Source organism: Muscardinus avellanarius, assembly GCF_963383645.1.
Source record: "Muscardinus avellanarius genome assembly, chromosome: 6".
Classification (NCBI taxonomy): Eukaryota; Metazoa; Chordata; class Mammalia; order Rodentia; family Gliridae; genus Muscardinus; species Muscardinus avellanarius.
In genome coordinates, this window is record NC_137791.1 from 97,045,621 (window position 1) to 97,072,426 (window position 26,806).

Genomic DNA, 26,806 nt, shown 5'->3' on the forward strand with positions numbered 1-26,806 from the left:
AATCTGAGAAGGTTCATAGATCCTCCTGTTCCAGAGGGGGCATGTCCTCAGGCAGTGATCCGAGCCCTCTCTTGTCCTTTGGCAGTTTGGAAACACATGCTACTGTAACTCCGTGCTTCAGGCATTGTATTTCTGCCGGCCGTTCCGGGAGAATGTGTTGGCATACAAGGCCCAGCAAAAAAAGAAGGAAAACCTGCTGACCTGCCTGGCAGACCTTTTCCACAGCATTGCCACGCAGAAGAAGAAGGTTGGCGTCATCCCACCAAAGAAGTTCATTTCAAGGCTAAGGAAAGAGAATGGTGAGTAGTGTGGGGCACAGTGGGCCTAAAGCTCTGAACTAAGGGAAACGAGCAGTTATGTGCATCCTCCAAATGCAAAGCTGATTTCCTTAAAAAGAGAACCCGGGTGTGGTGGCGCGCACCTGAGCTTCCATTACTTGTGGGGCTGAGACAGGAGGATGTCATGTTCAAGGCTAGCCTCAGCAACTTAGCAAGCTCCTGTTTCAAAATAAAAAATAAAAAGTGTGTGTGTGTGTGTGTGTGTGTGTGTGTGTGTGTGTGTGTGTGTGTGTGTCTGTCTGTCTGTCTGTCTGTCCTGGAGGTAGGATGTCTCTGGGTTTGATCCGTAATACCAAGAAAAAAAGGGGGGATATGATACTCAAGTATTATTTTTATGAAAAGATATTTCTCTTCTACCAATTATGTATAAGAGAAAATCAAGTTCAAAATATGCTTAAAAATTTAGATGTAGCATTTCATTCTAGAATGATTTTTTATTTGCTCCATTCTGGGTAGTATCATTTTAAGAGAAGTAATTGCCCATGGCAGCCTTCTGAGCAAGACACTCAGCAGATTAAATGGGCTGATGCAGTAATTGAATAAAATAGTACTATCATATGAACTTGTCATAAGTGCATATTATTGAGACACTGCTATTTTAAAAATATCTGATTTTTATTTGCCCAAGGCAGTTGAAGTATATCAAATTGATACCTTTATATATTAAATTGGTACCTTTATATGAGTGATACTAATCAGGTCCTGCTGTCACCTGATTTATCTATCTTCTATTTTGGAAGAAGTGGTGCTATTTTAGAAGTTTTGCAGTGTGTGTGTGTGTGTGTGTGTGTGTGTGTGTGTGTGTTATGGAAGGGGGGATCTGTGGATTAAACTCAGGGACATTCTTCCTCTGAGCACACCCCCAGTATTTTTTCTTTTCTTTCTTTTTTTTTTTTTTTGTGGATCTGGGGATGGAACCCAGGGGCATTCTACCTCTGAGCTATACCCTCTGCCCTATTTTTTATTCTTTATTTTGAAACAGGGTCTCACTGAGTTGCAGAGGGCCTCACTAAGTAGCTGTGGCTGTCCGCGAATCACAATCCTTCTGGATTGGCCTCCCGGATGCTGGGATTACAAGCGTGCGCTACCACCCCAGCACTTTTTATTTTCTCTTTTGAAACAGGGTCTCGCTAGGTTGCTGTGCAGGTCTCAATAATCTGCTGAGGCTGGTCTCAAACCCACAACCCTCCTGTGTCAGCCTCCCAAGCACTGGGATTACAGGTGTGTGCTACCAACGCCCAGCACATTGGGAACATTTCTGATTACAGAAATACTTAATATGGCAACTTGTGGCTATCCTAGCTTCTGCTGTGCCCCAATAGACTTGCACCATTAATCAGATGTTTGATTTACAAAATCATCTTTAATTTGACCACTGTCTTCTGAAGCAGTTGTAGTTTATACTAGGATGAAAGTAGTTCAAGAAGAGTAGGAAGCAGAGCACTCTTGGTCTAGTCATGAACATGATTGATAATGGCTGCATCCACCTCAGGTTGCTTGTCCCAATAGCAGGGAACAGGAGGCTCCTAGAGTCACTTGTATCCGGTTTCAGAACATAACCAGATAGATACGTGCTCACAAACATTCCCCATCTCTCGTAATTACTTCACTTAAGCTGCTTCCAGGCTGGTTCAGGGTTTAATCAGCTTTTGGGGAAGAGACTACAGTTACTCTGGGTAAACTACCCAATGGGTCGGTCATTGGTGGTCACATCCTGTTGATCATTGATATTTTTATCAGAGATCTTGTCAGCTAATTTCTGATCTTCTGTTGAAACAAATAAAAAATTGGGTCGCTTTTTATATGTATGACTACAGAGAGATAGGGGAAATTAGTTTTCAGTGAATGACAGAAAATGGAAATGAACCAAATTCTTTTAAGACTTAGCCATTGAAGTTGCATGAAATTTATATTTCATACCTATCCACTCGTTCAATATGAAAATTGAATTATAGCATGTAAAACTCAGCTTGGTCTGTTTGCTTTTCAAGAATCAGAGATTGAAATAATGACCTTCTCCTTCCCAGATCTCTTTGATAACTACATGCAGCAGGATGCTCACGAATTTTTAAATTATTTGCTAAACACTATTGCGGACATCCTGCAGGAAGAAAAGAAACAGGAAAAACAAAATGGAAAATTGAAAAATGGCAACATGAATGAACCTGCAGAGAATAATAAACCAGAACTCACCTGGGTCCATGAGATTTTTCAGGGAACGCTCACCAATGAGACCCGATGCTTGAACTGTGAAACTGTGAGTATCGGGGTCTCCTATGGAACTCATTCATGTGTATTTAGATAGGCTGTGTTGTGCATGAAAGCAGTGTGTTATTGTAGCACTTAGCAATTCCCATCGGTGTATTTTGACAATACTTTTTATGCAGGTGAAACTCAAGTACAAACTTTTGGAGGCAAGTATCCATCTACAATGCCTCTGTAGGTTGATACTGTAAGGAAGGCAAACCTTCTGCAATGTTGGATTGCTTTGAACCCAGTGCAAATTTTAGGAATCTGAAAATTGGAACTTTTGATCATAAGCTTAACCCATTATCTCAAAGATTTTGGTCATGAGGAGGCCAGGTGTGATGTAGAACAGACTACTGTCCCAACCTAAAGGGAATCAGCTGTGAGACAGTGGAATTGAAGTGAGAAGGTTGAGTCCAGTTTTTAACCACAGGTGGCTGGGTAGATGAGGTGAATCGCTTACAGCAGTTTTCAAGGGTCAGGTGAGCTTATGTGTGTAGAAGGGTCTGGTACATGAGAGGTCTCAGTGTTAGTTGAAATTAAAAACAAGTTCCCTAGAGCACAATCCAGAATGCCATAGTTGCTTGTTATTTAATTTAAATTTCAGGAGTGGACACATATTTTGATGATTAAGAGGGGGCTTGGACTCAGGCTGCCTGAGTTCGTATGCTGGGTCTAACATTGAGCAACTGTGGGCCTTTGTGTACATTGGTCTTCTTCTCTGTCTTCACTCTCTTGGTCTGTAAAATGGGGATGTTGAGAGTACCTATCTTGTAGGTTGCTGGGAGGATTAAATGAGTTAACAACTTGTAAAACACTTAGAACCATGCTTGGCACATGGCGTGTATGCACTAAATATTGACCATTGCTATTTATAATACAACCACTTACAACATAAAAGTTTCTTGATACTATCTGAAAAATTCTGTATGTGATTGGTCATGCAGGGAGAAAGTAGCTTTCCACAGATTTTTCTAAGGGTTGATGTTGCAGTTTGGTCAGGCTACTAGGACACAATGCCATCATGGAGGGCTCAAGCAACAGAAATGTATTCCTCACAGCCCTGGAGGCTGGCAGTCTGAGATCAGGTGCCAGCATGGTTGGTTCTGGTGTGGGCACTCTTGCTTGCTTGCAGATGGCTTCTGTATCCTCCCATGGTGGAGAAAGAGGAAACAAGCTTTTTCATGTTTCTTATGAGGTCACTAATCTGGTTGCAATTGCAAAGGCTCCATCCCTATGACCCAAAGGCCCCATTTCCAAATGCCATGACATTAGGGATTAGGATTTGAACATAAACTTTGGGAGACAATAGATATTCAGTCCTTTGTAGGTTGTGACCTAGGAGTGGTTAAGAAATGTGGATTCCAGCCAGGAGTGGTGGCGTATGTTTGTAATCCTAGCATTTGGGAGGCTGAGACCAGAGGATAGCGGTTCGCGGACAACCTCAGCTACTTAGTGAGGCCTTCCACAACTTAGTGAGACCCTGTTTAAAAAAAAAAAAGAATAAAAAGTAGGGCAGGGAGTGTAGTTCGGAGGTAGAATGCCCCTGGGTTCTATCCCCAGACCTGCAAAGAAAAAAGAAAAAAGAAATGTGGATTCCACATCACATCTCCGTAAGGTAGGAGGCCTTTTGTTTTTGGCAATCTTTCTTATGAACTTCTTAACAGTGTTTGAGTCAACATTCTAATTTCTTCATTATAGAAACAATTATAAAATATATATCAGCAAAGAGAGACTAAAAATTACCAGTCATCTTCCATGCAGAGATGATAAATTTGTAATTTTCTAAAAATTGTGATCACATTAGCTAGAGAGAACAATTTGAACATTTAAAACTACATCTCACTAAAACATCTTCTATACATATTTATCTAGACATCTTACCTCCTCCTTTACTTTCTCTTTCTCCCTCTGTCTCTTTATACTTTCTATTCCAATAAAATTCAATTGTATTTTGGTATTGTAGGAATATGCCACAGTATCTCTTTCCATTCTTTTGTGATGTATCTAGTCTTTGGCTTTTTAACAACACTGCTACAAACCTTCCTATACAATCTCCTGGAGCACATTAGCAAGCTCTTTTTTGAGTAGCCCCTCAGAAACAGAATTGCTGGGTCATAGGCATGCTCAGATTTACTGGGTAATGAATGTCAAATTGTTTCTAAAGTGGTGGTAAGTTATATTAATAGTTTTTCTGACATTGATCTTGCATTATGTTTTTGTAATAAACCAAACTCAGTCTTTTATGTGCATTGTTGAATTTTGAGTTCTAAAATTTTGTTGAGGATTTTTGCCAACTCTATTAGTAAAATAAAACTTTCCTTTTCTCACAGTGTACTCCTGGTTTTGGAATCAATATCCTTACAAAATAAAATCTTTCTTTTCCTTGGAAGAGTTTATATACATTTTGATTTATATGTTCTTTGAATGTGTGCTAGAATTCATTATTTTATAATCCTTAAAATATATAGTTTGGTTTTGCATGTTTTTGAGGTTTACATTAAAGGCCATATAGCTTTTCTTTATTTTCTTTTGTGGCTGTGTGTGTGGGGGGGTGCTGGATTGAGGATTGACCCCACAGCCTGATGCATGCTAGGCAAGCACCTATAGCTCCCATGTAGCATTTTGCATCTTAATTTCTTCTGTTCAGTATCCAACATGAGATTCATTTATGGTGTCCCATGATGCTTTAGTTCATTCATTGTCATTAATATATAGTATTATATAGCACCAATATACCATGATTTACTAATCTGCTTTACTATGAATTATTAAATCCACAAATGAATATTTTGTTGTTCACAGTTTGAAGGATATATGGGCAGTGCTGGTATGAACATTTGAATATAAAAAATTCAGGGTACATAAACTCGGTATCTGAGGTTTTATATGTGTAAGTAGATTTGTTAGGTTATACAATATGCTTATCATTGATATCATTAAAAAGTTTCCAGTTCGTAAAGCAGTTATACCAGCTTACACACGAGCACTCCTCTTTTTCCACATCTCTGTTCATCCATACTATTCTCAGATGTTGTCACTTTTGCTATTCTAGTGGCTGTATTTTATTCAGTGGATTTGCTCTCCCCCACTCACTATGTAAAGGTAGAAGGTTCTGAGGATATATAGACTTGCCCATCATGTAAACAGATATTAATGAGAAAATGAATAGTTATGTAGCTACAATCACAAGATACTGTAAAGAAGAAATGCACTCCACTGTGAGTTTGTCCAGCTACCAGAACAATGGGCATCATGTTTCCACCTTTGTATCCAGGAAACCTGTACCACACTGCACAGCTGGGTCTCATCCCTTTGGTTATCTTTGAAGTAAACTCTGTTACTAAATCCATCTTGGCAGTATTCCATGTGGATTTTCAGGAAGACCCTGATAATAGGCTCAGTTTCTTTTTTGTCCATGAACAGGTCAGCTGATTCCAACAAAGGCAAATATTACAACCTCAAGTGTTTGTACTGTAAAAGCTATTTCCTAGCTTGATATTTCCTGGAGAGTTACCATGGATAAGGAGCTCAAGCCTAGGGTTTCCTCCAAATTTTTGAATCATACTATAATATTTGTTATAATGGATTCCCGCTGTTTGTATTTGGCTTGTGAAAGTAGATGAAAGTGTGTGGGCCTATCTTTCTGGAGGATGGGAGGATGATGATTTTTTTTTTTTTTTTGGTACTGGAGTTTGAACCCCAGAAGCATTCTACCTCTGAGCTTTAACCTCTCCACACCCCCCCCCCGTTCTATTTTATTTATTTTCTTATTTTGAAACAGCATCTCACTAAGTTGCTGAGGGCCTTGCTGAGTTGCTGAGGCAGACTTTGAACCTGCAATCCTTCTGTCTCAGCCACCCAAGTACTGGGACTACAGGCATGCACCACCATGCCTGGTTTATAACAATCTTTAAAAATGATGCCTTTTTTCCTGCCAGAATTGATTAGATAATTTGAACTTCTTCCTCTGAAGTTACTCTATAATTCCCTCTATTTTCTTAGATCCTTCAATTGGACGGGATGCTAGTAGTCATCTAATCCTTCTACTGGTGCCCAAGTCCCTTCTATGATGTCCTGTCCAGTTGGTCACCAGCATCTGATGGACCCTGTCCAGAGGCAGGGAACTCAATCTACCAAGGATGTATTCTGTTTTTAGAAAGCTCCAGTTGTTCGAAAGCCTTCTACTTTCTAAGAAAACACACTGCCTGCAGGCTATTCCTGTAGGACAGTGCCTAAGAATTAGTGTTACAAAAAAGACCTAATGTGAAAGAAAGTTTTCCTCCACAGGATGAGAATAGAGCCCCTTTTGAGGGCGGTCCCTTTGAGGACTGTCCTCTGCCTGAGGCGGGCAGGTAGCCTGCAGACAGCTCGGAATTGCCAAAAGCCCCAAATTTGTGAAAACTCACTGTGGGATTAAATTGCCCTGGATCCTGAGTAGCAAATTAGCCCCTGGGGACACCTTGCCTTTGTCCCTTCTCCTCTTGTTCCTCCAGTTGTGGAAAACCGTTGTGCCACTCCATGCTTTCAGAAAACAATGATTTCTCCCCCCTGGGTCTTACCCTTTGCAAATGTTGCTTATGATTGCAGTGAAAATGTCAACTGAAGGATTTATGGAGACTAGCAGTTTCTTTTGCAATAGATTTGGAGAGACTGTTTTAAGGGGTAATTTCAGTGCTGACTTTTCCAGATAACCTTGATAAAGCACTTAAGAATTGGGGCTTGGGGATTTTCCACTCTAGCCTAAGTGCCCCCACCCCTGACGGTCCTTTGTTCACTTCATAAGATTTATTAGACTAGCTGGAGTTTAATTTTGTTGTTTATTTTAATTTTCCCCCTTTTTAATTTAAGCTATTTTTTTTGCTTTGCAAGTCTTTGGTTTTTCAATGCTTCCCAGTGGCTTTAAGACACATTTATATGTGTTGCTGGAGCCAAATGTTGTGTGAGGAACTGCTTTATTAAGTACCAGTTCGACAGCTCCTTCCTGCTTTGTTTGCAGAGGTTCAAATTGATCCAACAGAGCTTCTGAGGCCTCCATGAACCGAAGGTCGGTGCTGGGTGATGGGGGGGGGCACTCATTCAGAGGATTCTGAGGCCCAGGGCCACAGATGGGCAGTTGTGGCCGCTTTTCCCATCCCCACATTGGGCACCACCTCCAGCCAGCACCATGTCGGTTCTTGGCTGAGCAGTGCAGAACCTCGTCGCCTTTCCCCTAGCCCAGGAAAGGAGCCTGGGGATCCAGAAGCACATTTGAGTGTAACTTTACTCAAGAATTTAGCAAAGCTCATGATTTATATGTATGGCCCACAGAGTCATTTGTATTATGAATTCACTTATGATTAATTACTCTGAAACAAAGAGCAAGAAGGATCTCTTACACCCCTTCAAAACTGTAGTGTCTGGGCAAATCAATGCTCAGAATTAGGAAAGAAAGAAAGGAGAACAAGATGTAGCCTGTTCCTGCTGAGAATATTGGCGTCTCTTAGTGATATATGTTTCCTTGGAAACGAGATGCATTTTCCCTTAGACCAGATCCTTGTGTGGAGGAAGGACATGGTTTTCTTTCCTAGCAGCTTTCTTGGAAGCGAGAAAGACAAACCCCACCCCCCTTCCCCAAAAAGAAGCCTCCAAAAAATATTACTTGATAGATTATTGCTCAGTTGTCCAGGAGAGGTTGTATCTTGTTTCTATCTTTCCTGCAGGCTGGTACGTGCCACCAGTGCTTTCTGTCTAAGTAAGCTGGGTGTGGTGGCACACGCTTGTAATGCCAGTACTTGGGAGGCTGGGACTGAAGGATCACAGGTTCAAGGTCAGCCTCAGCAACTTAGTGAAACCCTTTTTCAAAATAAAAAAATAAAAAGGTTAGGAGTATAGCTCAGAGATATAATATCCCTAGGTTCAATTCTCATTACAAACAAACAAATAAGGATTTAATATATTATTATTATTATTATTATTATTATTATTATTATTATTATTATTGTTTGCAGGTCTGGGGATGGAACCCAGCGGCATTTGACCTCCGAGCTACATCCCCTGCCCTATTTTTTATTCTTTACTTTAAGACAGGGTCTCACTAAGTTGTAGAGGGCCTCACTAAGTAGCTGAGGCTGTCCGTGAACCACAATCCTCCAGTCTCAGCCCCCGAATGCTGGGTTTATAAGCGTGCGCCACCACACCCGGCTGATTTTTTTTTTTTTTTTTTTTTTAGTTAGTTGACAAGATTTTTACCTTTTCCCCTTAGTAAATAGAAAAAAAATACCACATGCAATAGGACAAAATGATTTTGTGTTTTTTCCCCCCTCTCTATTATAATAGCTTAGGTAGAACTTGATCCTAACTTTTTTTTGTGTGTATGGTACTGGTGATGGGACCCAGGGGCATTCTACCTCTGAGCTACATGCCTAGCCCTATTTTTTATTTATTTTGAAACAGGGTCTCATTAAATTGCAGAGGGCCTCACAAAGTAGCTGAGCTGAGCCAGGTGTGGTGGTGCACGCTTGTAATCCTAGCATTTGGGAGACTGAGACAGGAGGATCACCAGGTTTGAAGCTAGCCTCAGCTACTTAGTGAGGCCCTTTGCAACTCAGTGAGATCCTATTTCAAACTAAAGAATAATAGGGCTGGGGGTGTAGCTTGGAGGTAGAATGCCCCTGGGTTCTATCCCCAGTACCGCAAAACAATAAAAAAATAAAAAAGTAGCTGACCTGTCCTTGAACCTGCAATCCTCATGTCTCAGCCTCCCAGAAGCGGGGATTACCAGCGAGATAGAAAGGAAATAGGCAGATAGGGAAAAGGCCTCAGTAGAGAAAAACCTAATTTCCTGAGGGGCGAAGGGCCAAGGTTCAGAGATAAGAAGGACCAAAGCTTCACAAAGCCATCGGGTTTACTAATCAACAAACCCAGGAGCCACCACCAGAGCAAGTCTGGCACTCCTGAAAAGAGACTCTTCAAAGGACTTGCAAATACCCTATGCAAATTCTGAGAGCTGCTTCCCAGAATTCCTGGAATCCCAAACTCACCCTAACCCAAAAGAGAACACGAAGACATCTGGCAAAGGCCCTAGCCGGCCACCAGATGGGGTTTTTCCCTCTCGGGGACCCCCTTCCCTTTGGGGAGCTTTTCTGTCTCTTGCAGGTCGTGTTAGCCTTGAGAGAAGGCAGAGTGCAATTGAGGGCACGTGGCCCAGGCTGCTCTTGGGTAGTGACCTGAAGGCCTCTGCTGGGCATCAAGACTGACCAGGGCCCCTAGGGGTGACCTCCTCTTTTCTGGCAGATTGTGTGGATTCTGGAAGAAGGCAGCCTGTAATTGAAGGCATTTGGCTTGAGCTAAGTAATGTCCCAAGTAATGTCCTGAAGGCAGCTGCTGGACCCCCAAAGTTCCGACCGCCCCTTTGGGGTATTTAGCCATCTTTCCTTACTCCCTGCCGCTTCCAATAAACCATTTACTCCCCTTCCTGCAGTCTGCAGGTGTCATTCTTCGCTCACTGTAGACAAGAACCCGGTAAGGAAATGCCGAGTTTCTGCTCAAGAAACTCTGTTTCTGCTCAAGGAAACGCCGGGTTTCTTCTCAAGAAACTCCCGTTTCAGAAGCATCTGCCACCACGCCCAGCTTTGATCCTAACTTCTTTATGACTTCAGTTGGCTATACTCTTTTTATTTTCTTCCAGAGATGATCTATCTAAAATGTTTAAAAAGTTTTGCTAACTGAAAGAATATGTGGATTATTAACCAAGCAAATAAGCCGGGCGTGGTGGCATAGGAATACACCTATAATCCCAGTGCTTGGGAGGCAGAGATAGGAGGATTCCAGGCCAGCCTCAGCAATTTAGTGAGGCCCTCAGCAACTTAGCAAGACCCTGTTTCAAAAAATAATAATAGCCAGTTATGTGGCACATGCTTGTAATCTTAGCATTTGGGAGGCTGAGGTAGGAGGATCATAGTTCATGGACAGCCTCAGCTACTTATTGAGGGCCTTTGCAACTCAGTGAGCTCTTGTTTCAAAATAAAGAATTAAAAAATAGGGCTGGCAGTGTAGCTCAGAGATAGAATGCTCCATCTCCAGTACTGAAAAAAAAAATAGTAATAAGAATAATAAAATGGGACTGGGATCATAGCTTAGAGATAAAATGCCCCTAGCCTCAATCCTCAGTAAACACACACACACACACACACACACACACACACACACACACACACACCAGAAATAAGCATGTATAGAAAGTCTGCCGCTCATGTCACACTCACATTTAGACATCTTCTCATTTGTTTGGGTATTTATTCATTTATCAAATATTTATTGGGCACATAGTAAATGCTGCTATGAGAGATATTATTTTAGGTGTTGGAGATAAACTAAACAAAGTGGAAAGTTACTTTCTGTTCATTTGTTTACTAATATACATATATGAAACACAAATTTTCTTTTGTTGCTTTAGCTGCATCCCACACATTTGATGTTATGTTTTCTTTGCCAAAAGTTCAAAGTATTTTCTAATTTCACCTATAATTTTTCACTTACCCATACATTAATTAATATGCCATTTAATTCCCAAACATTTTATATTTTCCTAAATATCCTAATTACATTGATTTTTTTTTTTTTTTTTTTTTTTTTTTTTGCTGTGCTGGGTATGGAACCCAGGGGCATTCTACCTCTGAGAGACAACCCCCACCCCTATATTTTTATTCTTTATTTTGAAACAGGATCTCACTGAGTTGCAAATGACCCCACTAAGTAGCTGAGGCTGTCCTTGAACCACGATTCTCCTGTCTTGGCCTCCCAACTTACAAGTGTGCGCCACCATGCCTGGCTCTAATTACATTGATTTTTTTTTTTTTTTTTGGTGGTACTGGGGTTCCTGGAAACACTTCTACCTCCGGGCTACACTCCCAGACACCTATTTTTTATATTTTTATTTGGAAACAGGGTCTCTTAAGCCAGCATGGCTGGCTTCAAACCTACGCGATCCTCCTGTATCCGCCTCCCAAGCGCGGGGATTACAAGCGTATGCCACCGTGCCCGGCTACATTGATTTTTAATTCTGTTGTGGTTAGAGAATATATTCTATATGGTTTCTGTCCTTTTAAATTTATTGAGATGTTTTATGTCCTGACACATGTTCTATCCCTTGAAAATCGACCACCTGCCTTTGAAAATAGGGTCTCCCAACCTCAGGACTATTTACATTTGGGGTCAGATAATCCTTTGTCATGGGGGACCCCTTTATGCATTGTAGGATGTTTAGTAACATCTTGTCTTCTACCCATTAGATGCCTGTAGCATCTCTTAAGATGTAACAATGGAAAATGTCTCAAGCTAGACATGGTGGCACACACCTATGATCCCAGTACTTGGAGCTGACGCCAGACATAGTATGACAGGCTGAGGACCCCTCAGTAATATAGCTAGACTCTCAGCAACCTAGAGATACCCTGTTTCAGAAACAAAACTAAAAAAGGGCTGGAGGTGTAGCTGGGAAATAGAATGCTCTTGGGTTCAATCTGTAGTACTACCACCATAAAAAAATTGTGTGAGAGATTTATATACATTTTTATAGGTATATATACTTACACACACACACACACACACACACACACACACACACACACACACATATGGACTCACTAGGTTGCGAGGCTGGCCTTGAACCCACAATCATCCTGTCTCAGCCTCCCAAGTACTTGGATGACAGGTGTGCACTGTGTTGTTGGGTATGATAGTCTTTAGTTGTCAGGTATGGTAGTTATTAGTTATTCAGATCTTTGATATCTTTGACTTTTTACCCCTAACTTTTCTGTCAGCTGCTGAGAAAGGGCTGTTAAAATTCCTAACTACAGGGGATTGTTTAATTTCTCCTAATTCTGTCAATTCTTGCCTTATGAATTTTTAAACTTTTTAAAATGACTTTGTTGCAGTGTAATTTACATACCGTAGAATTCATCTCTTCAGTGATCTTTGAGTAATCTGCTGCATTGTGCAACTATCACCATGACCCAGTTTTAAAGCATTCTATCACACCAGTAAGATTTCTTGTGGTTGGCAATTAATCCCTGTTCCCAGCACCAGATCACTGCTCATCTACTTCCTGTTCATGGAGTTTTGCCTTTTCTGGCTGTTTTATATAAAAGGAATCATGTAACATGAGGTCTTCTGTGTCTTGACATGTTTTAGGGTCTGGGAATCAGTATTTCTCTTAAAGAATGGCCTTTGACCTTTCTTGTAGTACAGGTCTATTCTTTTCATTTTGAAGAACTTATTCATAAGATGTAGGAGTTCTGGTTGACAATTTTTTTTCAACATATAACGATGTTGTTTCACTGTGTTCTATTCTTCATGGTTTCTGAGAGGTCAGCTGACAATGGAATCATTTCCTTTTATATGTGAAGTGTCCCCCCCCCCCATGTTTAAGTTTTGCTTTTTATATTTGGATTTCAACAGTGTGCCTCTATTGTTTCTTGGCTGGTCTCTCTGTATGTGTGTGTGTGTGTGTGTGTGTGTGTGTGTGTGTGTGTGTCTGAGGAGAGGCATTCTACCTCTGAGCTCCACCCCCATCCTGATTTTTTTTATTATTATTGTTTATTTTGAAACAGGGTCTCACTAAGTTGTATAGGGCCTCACAATTTGCTGAGACTGGCCACAAACCTGCAATCTTATTGTCTTAGCCTTTGGCGCGCACGCGCGCGCGCGTGTGTGTGTGTGTGTGTGTGTGTGTGTTCGCGCTATTTATCTTGGTATTTGTTTAGTGTCTTGAATCTAGTAATGTATACATTTCACCAAATTTAGAAAATACTTAGCCATTATCATTATTTTTTTTTTTAATGTAGTACTGGGGATTGACCCAGGTGCATTCTACCTCTGAGATACACCCTCAGCCTGATTTTATATTCCTTATTTTAAAACAGGGTCTCACCAAGTTGCGAAGGTCCTCACTAAGTAGTCGAGGCTGGCTGTGAACCCAGGTCCTCCTGTCTCAGCCTCCCAAATGCTAGGATTACAAGTGTGCACCACCATGCCCAGCTAGCCATTATTTCTTAAAGTAGTTTTTCTCTCTATTATCTCTTTCCTCCCTTTCTAAGGTCTGGATTATATGTATAGTGTGATCCAAAAGGATTTTGAGTATATGCTAATTTTTAACTTTAATTTTTTCTTTCTTCTCTTTTAGGTAATTTCATTGCTCTGTCTTCAGGCTAACTTGTACTTTCCTTAAGTTCATCCAGTATGTTATGCTTTTCAGTTCTAGAATTTCCATTTGATTCTTTTTATTGTTTCTGTTTCTCTGCCAGAATGTCTTTTTTAAAATTTATTTCAAGAGTGTTTTCTTTTACTTTACTGAAGATATAATAACATCTTTAAAATCTCAATCTGCTAAATTCCAACATCTGGATCATCCTGGGACTGGTCTCAGGTACCTTTATCTTATTTTAGCAAGATCTTCTGTTTCCTGGTTCTTCGTGTATTTTAAGTGTAGATCTTGTCCAAGACATTGAGAAACTGTTATGGATCTGTTATTTTTCTTGAATGAATATTGTATCTTTAGTTTTAGCTGTAAGTTGTCTTGGACTCAAGCTACCAACTGTGCTTACTGGGTGGCATGTTGAGTTTTGGGTCAGCCCACTTGTCTCCAGCTGTATTGCTGAGTGCACTCTGAGCTTGTGTAGCCCAGTGATCAGCCAGATGTGGCTCGAGTTGAGCATGCCATCACAGACTCTTCCCCTTCTTTCCAAGGGACTTGGTTTCTCAGATTTAGTCTTCTGGCTCCTAGACTGGAAAGACTGCGTGTTGTCCCCACAGATTTCTCCCCTCTCCCAGGTAAAGACTGTGTTTTCCCTATAGACCCTCTCTAAGTAAATGAACTCATTGTACCATTCTTCCTCCTAAGCATGTATTTCCCCTGCCCCCTCTACCTATTTGTGTTCATTCTCCAACACTGTTCAGGTGCCTGAGTTTATGATTTTCTGAAATTATAGTATTTGGAAGAGTTATTGGTTCTCTGGAGGAGTAAATACATATAAAAATAAGTAATTGAATCAGTTCTCCATTACTTTGTTATAAATCACCCCTAAAGCTCTGCTTAAATGAAACTATAATTATAACCCTTCAGCTCTGGGTTAACTAAGAGTCTGATCTAGTGTGGACTTGTGTGTTTGAAGGTCAGTGGGCTCATTCCTGTGTGTGTGTGTGTGTGTGTGTGTGTGTGTGTGTGAGTGCACACATGTGCAAGTTACCTGAGGGTCTTACTCTAGACTGGGCTTGACTTGGACACCTTAGCTAGGACAGCTCTTCCTCATGGATCCTCCCTCTTCTTGAGAACAGCAGGCTATGCTGGGCCTCCCTTTCCTCTAGTGATGCCAGATACACAAGATGGCAATATCACAAATGTACATTCCTGCCCCTGCTTGTAGCACATCTCCCAGAATCCCCACTCCCATTACAAGTCAAGGGATGCATGCAGAATCTAGAATGGGGAGCATAATGAACTCTTGGCAGGAGTGTCTAGAAAGTCATATGGCCAAGAAGCCAGTATTGGCAGTGGTGAAGATATGGGGCCATAAATTCTACCATAGCAAGAATAAGTGCCATAAAAAATTAAAGGCTCATGCAGAATTGTGAGGGAGGAAATGTGTGTATAAATATATGCATTATTTTTTAAATACAAGTTGGAATTAACTTATATAATTGTATGTGTACTTCATCACTTCATTCATCATTGTATAAGCCTTTTTTTTTTACCATTTTAAGTCATCTAAAAATTTTTGAGTGAATTCATTTGAATCACCCCCCCCATGCCACTCCTAACTGCTTTCTGTATTTCTATCTTTTTAATAAACTCATATAAATCTTTAAAAAATGTTTGTGTTCCCCCACTTACTGAACACTTTCTTTTTAAAGAACTTTATGAAGCCGGGTGTGGTGGCGCATGCTTGTAATCCCCGCACTTGGGAGGCGGAGACAGGAGGATCACGCAGGTTCAAAGCTAGCCACTCTGGCTTAAGAGACCTTGTTTCCAAATAAAAATATAAAATAGGTCTGGGAGTATAGCCCGGAGGTAGAAGGGCTTCCAGGAACCCCAGTACCACACACACACACACACACACACACACACACACACACGCACAGAGAACTTTATGTGTATTACCTAATTTCATCCTTACAGTAACCTATGAGATACTTTTATAGTCCTAACTTTACAGATGAGGAAATTGGGGCAAAGAGATAAGTAACTGACCCCAGATCACCCACTTTATAGGGACAGGATAGTGATCTGGCCAGTCTGTCTCAATACCCGTTTTTGTGTATATTTATAAAGGCATCAAAAATGTGTGTCTCCAAGTGTGAATATTTCTTGAGATAATTGCCAGAATTGAGCTACTTTCACATTTTTTAAGGAGTGTAGTTTTGTTTTGCTGCGGGTTGACAGAGCACTTAGAGGCTGTGTTGAGCCACTGTGTTCCCCTGGCCTCCCCAGCTCCCTTTGTAGGGCAGTGAGTGCTGAGGTTGCCAGTGAAAGTGAAACGTGAACTGTGATGAGACCTGGTGTGGTGTAACCTGCGAAGGTCTGAGAAGCAGCTGGGCCAGAGGGCAGGCTGGGTGGAGGGCAAAGCACAGCATGGTGGGCTGTGTGAGCCAGGGCTCAGGCCACCTCCAGAGCACTGGTGTCACAGACAGCATGGGGCTCTGGAGACGGTGACCACTTCCTGACCGAGAATGGTGTGATGATGTGTGGCTGGTGTGACTCCAGCTCCCTGGCCTCACACGGTTAGAACAAGAGGCTCAGGAGGATGGTGAACTCTGGACTGAGCCAGAGGTGACACAGCTCAAAGGGGCAGATTATCTGGGTGGTGGTTTTCTAAGTCTCTTCTCCTTTTTTGTTTTCATCATTTTGCCAATCTGGTCTCTTCAGATGTTTAATGCCCCCTTGTTGAAACAATGGGGAAAGGACTAGAAGGGAAGAGAAACGCAGTCGAGTTCTGATTATTAAAAATTTGGGTTAGCCGGGTGTGGTGGCACACGCTTGTAATCCCCTCACTTGGGAGGAGACAGGGTTGCGCAGGTTGGAAGCCAGCTGCCCTGGCTTAAGAGACCCTGTTTCCAAATAAAAAATATAAAAATAGGTCTGGGAGTGTAACCCGGAGGTAGGAGGGTTTCCAGGAATTCCAGTACCACACACACAAAAAAATGGGGGTCACTGTTGTGATGGGATGGGGTTGATTTGGAGTCTGGGGTTCCCATCAGCGGGGGAGGTTTTTGAGGTGTCCACCGTGTGAGCATGTGGAGCTGCTGGGACTCTTGCTGCAGTCACCAGTTGGATTAATTGTATGTGTTCAAAGAGTTGGCTACTGTGTCTACTGTATTTTGTGCCTAATACATTTTCCTTTCATTTTTCTTTAGGTTAGTAGCAAAGATGAAGATTTTCTTGACCTTTCTGTCGATGTGGAGCAGAACACGTCCATTACCCACTGTCTGAGGTAACCTCATGAATTCTGCCTGAGGTTTGAGCTTTTGATCAGGCTAGTAAACAGTGGGGGAAGGAAAATCCTGTGTTTCTTTAGGACCTAATCCTCCTTGCTCTTAAACCAATATAATCCTATTGTTTTCTATTTCTTCCTTCTCAAGAGAGATTAGAAATAAATATATCTGGTCTGGAGAGGTGTCTCGCCAAGCAGAGAGGATCGTGTAGAAGTCATTAGTCATTAAATTTAAAAAATGGAATTTTAATCTTTCATACAAATGTATGTTTTTGGCTTTCTTCCGTCTCTTTCTCTCACATGCCCTTACTCATATAAGTTAATAAATGCCATCAATGCCTACCATTACTTGCTTTCTCTAAAATAAACTATTCTTCTAAAAATCGTGCCTTTGAGAACAGATGAAGGGATTGCCCTTTCCTCCATCTTTTTAGTATTCTGTGGAGCTCAGCCATGGAAAGAAACTTTTCCTTATTAGGAGTGAGAGAAAATAGGGAGCCCAGAGTGTAACCATTCTTATTCAGGATTCCTATAAATATTGTGTATTTCTGTATGCATTGAAAATGTGCTCAGAGTTACTATGTAGACAGAATTTCCACCCTACATGCACTTCAAACAAGAGGAAATAAATGTGTGCTTATCATTTGCTTGGCCCTGCTCTAGACATGGGATCGGGAAGTGAAATTAGGCCCTTGCTCTTGTAGCGCATGCCAGTGGGAATTCACAGATGGTGAGCAGTGGGTTGAAGAAAAAGAAACCCTGTCCAGAGAGTGGCCGGTAGTGAAAGTCAGGGTAGCCCCCCACCCCCGCCCCATGCACAGGTGCTGCAGCTCAGAGACATTTTATCCCATCCTAAGAAGGCACTGTTGATTTGTATCAGTAAGGCTCAGGTAACAGGACTGGTTCCTTCAGGAGCTCAGGTTCCCTGGAACCTTTCAGAATAGATTCCAGGAATGTGCAATGGTGGCCGCCTGGTGGCCAGCCATTTTTTAGGATGGTGACTCCAGCAGCAGCTCAGAAAGGTCTGGTTGCTTCCCTGTTATCAGGGCCAGGTGGTTTCCAGAGCGCTCCCAGTTGACTTAGTGTTTCAGCTGTGGTCTTCAAGTGCTGTGGGTCGGGCATTTGGGGTGAGTTTGCCATCTCTTCACTGTATTATCTAGATCACGGAGGCCTCCTCTTCTTTCCCTTGGCTCTGTTTATGGCTCCAGTTCTCAACATTTCTGTGAAAAGAAGGCATTTTTGATCTCGCAAGGTTTTATCACTGGATGTGGAATGAGTTAAGGTTGTATCAATATCGGCTGCAGATGAGGGGCTGGGGGGACAGTGTTATTTGCCTGTTCCCCTTCTTGGTGAGAATTTGGGGTTGAGGAGGTTGACAGTTCCCCTCTCTTCTTGGCAATGTCTGGGCTTTTCAAGAGGGCAGATGGCAGTGGCTATAGCTTTGAGATCAGCTAAGATAAAAAGTAAATGATTCATTCTAATTTTGACCTTTGGGGGACTATGTTATGAAGAAATTAATTCAGATTTGTTTCCATATTTCCATTTCATGGAGAAGTGTGTATATTGGTCTCACTTACCTGATGAGTAGGGTTGAAGCATTTGGAATTGTTAAGGCTGGGATGGGTAAGGGTGTAATAGCCTCTGAATGCCTTTTAAAAGTCATTAGCCTTGTGTGATTGAGCAATCCAGGCTGATGCTGCTGACTAGTGACCCCCTTCTATTTTACATCTCCATTAACCTCCTTGCCTCTCACCTGTATCTGCCCTCTCCTGTGCACCTTCAGAGAAGCTGCCAGCTGTTGCCATTTGCTGTTACAAGTTCTGTGAATGGGGGTGGCAGCTTCCAGCCTGTCCCACCCAAAGGAAGTGTGGGCCACACCGAGGGGATGCATGGTACCAGCGGGTCCATTAGCTTTTCTGTCCCTGAGACAAAAGGGAAGAAGTAATGTGGATTTTTTTTTTTACCCCTTTCATGATTTAATTTGGTGTGTATTCTCCCCCCCCCTCTGTTTTTGAAGTTACAATTACAAATTTTCTTCTAACATCAAGCCCCCATATCATTTATGCAGTATTTGTTCTTTTATCTATTTAAAAAACTTTAAAAATCAACCTAAAATATGAATTTAAATGAAAGATCTCTGCCACTTTCTTCCAGAAGAGCTTTAGGTGATGGGTTACAATGTATTTTCACTGAACTTTTATGCCAGAGCAATGGTAGAAATAGTGGTTCAATTGAAGATGCAGGACTAGAGGAGCTGTCATCTGTCCACCTGTATTTCAGATCCCAGTCTGTATTTCAGATCCCAGTCTACATGATAGCCAGACACTGAGAACGATTTTTTTTTTCCTTTAGAGAAGTTCAAGAATGCCTTCAGGCAAAAACTTAAAATACCTGCAGTTTATCTTAATTGTTCTTGCTTGTTTTTTTTTGTTTTTTTTTTTTTTTTTTTTTTTTGTCTTTTCCCTCAGTGCCTTCCTCCGTCCCTGTGGCTTCTTCACAAAAACTAACTTTTCTCTCCAAAGCACTCAGTACCTCAAACCATTTCCACTTCCCCTCCTCTGTCTTCTTCTCTTTTAAAATCCCCACTGTCCCAGTGCTGGGGAGGTCAGCCAAGAGTTAGAGGAAAGCAGCCTTTTAATTCTCCCAAAGCTCTTTCCATCTGAAAAATTAATGTTCTTTGAAACAATTTTCTATCATTTTTGAGAAACTTCTCCGATGTGTCCATTCCCATTGCTTTTTACTATTGGTTTTTCTCTTTCCTTTCTCTGACCTGAATTTCAGTTCTGGTTATTATTGATATATGGCTTTTTCTATTTTTTTTACACATAAGTTCCTGGATTTCTTTAAAATTTACCATCCTACTCAGTGTTTCTTGAACATTGGCATAGATCAGAATTATCTAGGGAAGTTGGTAAATATAGAGGCCCAGGCCATATTTAAGAACTTCAGTGAATCAGAGTATCTGTCTTTAATTAATCCTCTGGTGATTTTATTTTATTTGCATTTAACTGTGTTTATATGTTTGGTGTTTTTTTTTTTTTTTACTTTTTTTTATAAAATGTTATTATTCCTCTTCCTCCCCTTTGTGCTCCTCCTCCTCCTCTTTTTAAAATATACTTTGTTCTGGTGATTCTGCTACCACCCAAGGTCCTTGCTACACAGAGGTCCTCCCTTTTATGTCACCTAGGATCTCATTCAAAATGCAGACTCCCAGAACCCACCTAAGAGTGACTCCAAACCTGCATTTGGAGGAGATTCACCAAGTGGTCCCGTTGTGCATGCTAACCTTTGGGCAGTACCAGGACAGCTGTTGGCAGACCTGACAGCACACTGGACCTTCTGGGAAGTTTGGAAGACAGTACTGCCTGGGATTTTTACCTGGAGAGACTCTGATGTAATTGACTGGAGTGGGAGTGGAAGGGGACATTGAGTGTTGCGATTGTTTTTTAACAGTTCCCTGGTGATTCTAATGAGCAGCCAGGAAGAGAGTCACTGCTCTAGACTCAAAAGCAGATCTTCCCAGCACAGAAAATTCGGGTGACAGGTCTGGCCTGGTCCCCTCAGCTCCTGGGAGGCTGGGCAGAGCCTGGCACATGAGTCTTCCCAGCCTGCTGGGGGAGCAGCTGTGTGAGCATGAGCCAGCGAGCTCCTCCCTGCCCTTTCCACCTGTGCCTTGATGTGAACACCACCAGGAAGCACTGCTCGAGAATTTTTTCTCCCCCAAATCTTTTTTGATCTATTATGTTGAATCAGTTAAGATTTTAATTGAAAATGTTATCAAATACAGGCATGAACTTGAACATGATTGCTCTTTCTACAGAAGAGTGCCTGTCCATTCAAGGAAGTATTCTTTCACACATTTCCGTAAGGTCTTATAGTTTCCTTTTTAAAGGCATGCATTTCTGACTAGATTTATTCCTAAAGTGTTTCTTGAATTCATGCTTGCTACTGTGACTCTTTGGAAAGAGAGGCAGAGCAGCATGCCTCCCCTTGCTCTCTGTGTTGGCAGTGCATTGGAGAGCGTGTCATCTCCTGCCACTCTTTATCTTGGAAAAGTTTCCTCCACCATTGTTCACAGTTACTCCAGCAGTAGCTGCTTTGAACCGACGGGTCTGTGCTGCCTCCGCTTACTGCTGCAGTCAGTCCTCTGCCCGACTTGCCCTCATTTGCATCCCTCAGCTCGGTGCCATGAGAGTGCTGCCCGCTTTCCATGGCAGCTGGGGCTGGACAGGATGCGGAGGATTTGTACACTGGCACTTCAGACGCCTACAGCTTGAGTGTTTCTTAGCTGAAATGGTGGGACCAGAAGCACCTCACATTTGGGGGCCAGGAATGCCCAACCTATACTAACTTCCATTTTTACCTACCTGGGTCTGCAGAGATCATTTTTGAGAGGTAAGAATGAGTAGAAAGCATTTAACTCCTTACTCTGCCATGTTTTCCTCACTTATTCTGATTCCTTAGTTACAGGGGCTCACCTTCTTGCTTCAGCTAATCCCCTGTGACTCCAGCAAGATTTCACAGAGGTCCCTTGCTGAAGTCATTATTCAGCCCGATTTGAGTCTGTTTATGCACCAGGCACTTGAAATCTGAAAGTGGAGTGTAATCGCCCTCGGAATGGTTTCCTTGCCTTTTGGCTTCATCCAAGCCTTCCTCTCAGGGCTATCCAGAGTGGTATTTCTCCGCCCACTGTCAGATTGTGTTTCTCTTGCTGAGGCTCCAGTGCCCCAGGACCATACCAGCCCTTTGGTATACCTAGTGCTGTACTCAAAGCTGCATGACTCTGTGCAACTGAGTTTCCCTAGGTCAGGTTAACTTTTCTTTCTTCTGTGCTATTCCCTGGGCTTTATTTCTGCAACTGTCTTTGATCATTCACTCATTCAGGTAGTAAATATTATTGAGGGCAATTATGGGTCAGGCTGTTGATTCAGCAGTGAGAGACAGATAGGGTCGATGTCCACTTAGTGGTGAGGCGAGTGATCGAGTGAGCAGAAAGATGGTTTCAGGGGATACATGAGCTGAAGAAAGCCACACAGCAATGCAGAGAGGCTGGCTACCTGGACAGAGTTGACACAGAAGTCCTTCCAAAGAGGGGTGGTTAGGCTGAGCTCTGAACATTCACCCCGCCACTGTGCAGGCCTCTGAGAAGCACTCTCAGTGCTGAGGAGCAACACCTGCAAAGACTAGCAGAGTGCTGAGGGGGAGAGGAGGCCCAGGGACAGGTGGGAGGGGAGTACGTGAAGTCAGTGGTAGGGAGTTTGGCTTTTATTTCTGAATGCAACAGAAAGCTGCTGGCAGGGGAATCATGGGCAGTGTTTGGTGTCTAAGGTGCACCAAGCATTTCATGTGGTCAGTGGATTGTTTGCACGTGTCTCTGTTGGATATGACTTGTATGAGGGCAGTTCTCTGCAAATCTCCAGGACCCAGCTCGGAGGACTGTCAGTAAAATCCTGGGGATATAACGAATGGACAATCAGTGTTTTCTTTTGATACGTTCTGTGCAAGTGGTAGTCATTAACACCATTTAAATGGCTTTTTCTACTTAATATAATCGGATCATTCTGGTACTAGGGCACTCTGTGAATAGGGAAATGTCACAGACGTTTTCAGGACTGGAGAGTATTATTATATTCTAGATGTTCTTTTCAGCTTTTTGAAGCAGACCACAGAAATGTTAAGTAGAATCTCCACAACCAGAAAAGAATGAAAGGCCATGACATTTAAACAATGGAAACTCTAAGTAGCAGAAGGAAACCTTATGATAAGATGCATACGCATAGAACAAACACAATAGCTTTTGTTCTTAAGAGGAGGCAGGCTAGTTTTTCTCATCTGGGAAGATGGGGGAGTGGTGGGCAGCAGGGGTGGAGAGGAGGCTGTCACCTCCTGAGAACTTGGGATCTTTCTTAGTTCAGTATAAGGGCAGTTGCAGATGGTTTAAAATGTACTATCTTTACTCTGAAAATATGGTCATACTTTTTTTAATTAACTATACAGAATTGTTACCTTGCATTGGGTGGGCTTATTTACTATAGATAGTAATTTTTATTATAATGTTTAATTTCTAACCTAACAGGTATTTGCTATTAATATTGAGTTTTTCTTAATCCACTGGCAACCCTAATGTATATGTTTGTATTCCATAAAATAAAACTGTATTATATGTGTGTGTATGTATATATATATGTGTGTGTGTACTGAACACAGAGAGTTCTGCCTCTCATCTATGCCTGCCTCCCCAGTCCATTTTATTTTTTTATTTTGAAACAAGGTCTAACTAAATTCTTGTCCTAAGTATTGGATTATAAGCATGTACCACTGCACCCTGCTTAAATTAAGCTGTATTTAAAGTCTCTTGTGGTAAAATCATAACCTAATCCCATAGATATGCCCTAATGGGCAAAGCCCTCTTCTTTTAAGAAGGACCTTTTCTGATTACTTCTTTTCCTACTTTAACTTAAAAATTGCCCTGCTGGTAATAGAGGGTTTAAACATGTTATACCAAGTGTATTTGGACTCCCCGCCACCACCAACACACACACTTTTTTGATGCTGGGGATTAAACCCAGGCTTTCATGCATGCTAGTTAAGTGCTCTACCACTGAGCTATACCTGTAGCCCTATTTGAACTTTTTAAAAAATGAAACTGTTTCTTTCTACAGAGACTTCAGCAACACAGAAACACTGTGTAGTGAGCAGAAATATTATTGTGAAACATGCTGCAGCAAACAGGAGGCCCAGAAAAGGTATGTAAAAGGATCTCCTTCTGGAAGGGCTTTGGGTGAGGAGCCGGACTTGGGGGCACCACAGACTTGGTTTCTAATGTGTTTTATGGAACTTGGGGTCAGTTACCTTCCTCACCAGTAACACCCGGTCTGTTTGTCACACTGTGGGCTCATTTCTTCAGTCCTTCATTCAGTGTAGATTGAGTGCTGGGCAAACACGTGGAGATCAAATATAATCCCCATTCTCTTGGGATTAAATATAAATTCAATAAGGTATTTAGCACAGTACATAACATAGTAAACACCCAATATTGTTGTTAGTATTTCTTAGACATTAGAACTTCTTATTTACAGACAGACTTTTAAAAACCCATCACTTCATGAGTCATGAAGGAATCAAGAACACATCCGTTAGAGGGATAGGTGATAATAAAGTTATTGTGTTCTGAATTGCTATAGGACCCAGTTTCCCATCTTTTTATTAGCACCTTCCAGTTAAAATTCTTAAACAGTCTGAGATAACCAATTGTTCCTTATGATCTGGCCCTCAGAAGCCAAAAAGCTTGGCATTTTAATTATCCTGTAAAGCCTTACTGCACGTTAAATTTGTTTTTTTTTTTTAATTTTAAAATGTTGTGTGTGGTACTAGGGGTTGGACCCAGGGTCTGGCATGTGCTCTGCCATAGATCTACACCCCTTACCTGGGAGTTACATGTATCTTGCTGGTGGTTCTAGAGTTTTCAAGGTAGCTCACAGATATCCAGTACTACCATTTAAAACCCTCAGGAGCCAGGCATGGTGGTGCACGCTTGTAATCCCGGTAGTTGGAAGGCCAAGATGGGAGGATTCAGGTACATGGCCAACCTCAGCTACTTAGCTAGGCCCTCTGCAACTTAGACCCTGTTTTAAAATAAAGAAAAATAGGGCTGGGGTATAGCTCAGAGGTAGAATGCCCCTGGGTTCAATCCCTAGGAAAACACACACACACACACACACACACACACACACACACACACACACACGCACCCCTCTCAGGGATCTAAATCTGAGGGTGAAATAAATTATCTGTCCAGCCTCTCCAGTCCTCCACCCCAGACATGTTTTATCTTTCTTCATTGCATCAGAACTTACAAAACGTCAGTTACTGAGGCAGGTGGCGGTGGAGGTTGTGGTAGCTAACTCTTGTTAGTGGACAGGGGACTCACTCTGTTCCCTTACCATCTCAGTCTGCCTGAGGTAGCCCCAGGTCTGCGCATGTTGCATAAAAATAATTCTGTTCCCTTGGAGATTTTATGCATTAAAGTATCATATGGTCCTGTAAAATACAGTATTCCTTAGAATTCTTATTCTTATGATGATATTTTATTTTGCTTTTTTTTTTCTCTACTGGGGATTAAACCAGGGACATTCTACCTCCGACCTACATCCCTAGCCATTTATTTATTATTTATTTATTTTGAAACAAAATAAAAAAATAATAATTGCAAATTTTAAATTCTTTTTATTTTGAAACAGGGTCTCACTAAGTTGCATGGGGCCTCACTAAGTAGCTGAGGCTGGCTTCAAACCCAGATCCTCTTGTCTCAGCCTCCCAAGTACTGGGATTATAATCATGTACCATCACACCCAGCTTATTTTGCTTATTTTTATAAACAGGTTTTACCTTAATTAATTTTTTAATAACATTTTCTTAAAGTTTGTCCTTTTGAAGCAATACACATTGAAAGTGTGCACAAGCTGAACAGCATTTCTATTAACTCGGCATGTTCAGAGCCTGGGGGCCTGGCAGGTAACTGGAAGCCCCTCCCTTCTAGCACGTTATCTGTGTAAACAGTGACCAGTGGTGACAGTTTATCAAGGGATATTAGTGATCATCCCATGAGAAAAAGCTTTCTAGTATCATGTGGCTTTGGGGCATGTGGTTTCAAGCAAGTCAACAGTGCTTTATTGCAGGATTTCTCAAAGTCTCATTGCATTCATGTACATGAAGTCTTCAAAACAGGCAGTAGCCCTGTCCAGAGGTCACTACAGGAACCCCACATCTGCCGACATCTTCATTGTTCTCTTGAGTACAGTTTGGGAAATGGAGCCCTGAGGCAGCTTTTGCATTATAAATGACTTGCCCCAGATCTTAAGAGGAGAAGTAACAGTGAGCCTGACACCGTGAGCCAGGAGCATCCTCCTGCCAGTCTTCAGTACCCAAAGCTTGGCTTGCATCTGTCCACCCTGTCCTCTTTCCAACTTCCTTTTCCCAACAGCTCTCAGCCCTCCTGGTCATATTACAAGGGAATTGAGTGTCCAATTGTATTCCACTCTGGGAGGCAGAGGGCAGTAACAGTGAGCAGTTGCACACTGTGTTTATATTGGTACACAAATTCTGGAGCATCTACTTTGGCCAAATAGAAATGCACTGTTCTTTTCTCTTGCTAATGATACTCAAGTCAAGTAAGGATATAGCATAAGTCAGTCTCCATAAGGGAGCATACATTTTGCCTTGCAAGTGGTTTGATTATTTGCTGGCCTGAAGTGTGTATGCTACACTTCCTCCTCCTCTTTTATGTGCAGGGAACAGTGTATCCCCCTCCCCTTACAGGTGTTGGATACAACTGATTTTCTGTTCCGTGATTTCTTAGGATGAGGGTAAAAAAGCTGCCCATGATTTTGGCCCTGCACCTAAAGCGGTTCAAGTACATGGAGCAACTCCACAGGTACACCAAGCTGTCTTACCGGGTGGTCTTCCCTCTGGAACTCCGACTCTTTAACACCTCTAGCGATGCCGTGAACCTGGACCGCATGTATGACCTGGTTGCCGTTGTGGTCCACTGTGGCAGGTAAAGGTGGGCCGGGAAATAGTTGCATAAGTGTGAGGTCTCTTTGCTGAAGTAGACACAGATGTCCCTTCCTGGGCTGTGATGATCAGCCCTTTTGAAGATATCATCCAAATTCTCATCAATCACCTCAAAATACATAGATTTGTGTCACTTAACAGCAGAGGTGAGTTCTAAAAAATGTGATGTTTTTGTATAGT

At 41.9% G+C, this 26,806-nt stretch overlaps 1 protein-coding gene across 2 annotated transcripts in view; it reads left to right on the forward strand.

The window, feature by feature from the left end:
• USP46 (ubiquitin specific peptidase 46) overlaps nt 1-26,806 on the forward strand; it is a gene marked incomplete at both ends in the record, with an annotated part of 71,055 nt that overhangs the window by 38,715 nt on the left and 5,534 nt on the right. The window contains 5 exons of one of the 2 annotated variants that reach the window (XM_080697658.1): nt 86-299; nt 2,366-2,595; nt 16,977-17,053; nt 23,716-23,799; nt 26,412-26,609. In XM_080697658.1, coding sequence (XP_080553784.1) covers nt 86-299; nt 2,366-2,595; nt 16,977-17,053; nt 23,716-23,799; nt 26,412-26,609 — 803 coding nt within the window. The remainder of the gene's footprint in view (nt 1-85; nt 300-2,365; nt 2,596-16,976; nt 17,054-23,715; nt 23,800-26,411; nt 26,610-26,806) is intronic. The other variant, XM_080697659.1, reaches the window with a different exon arrangement.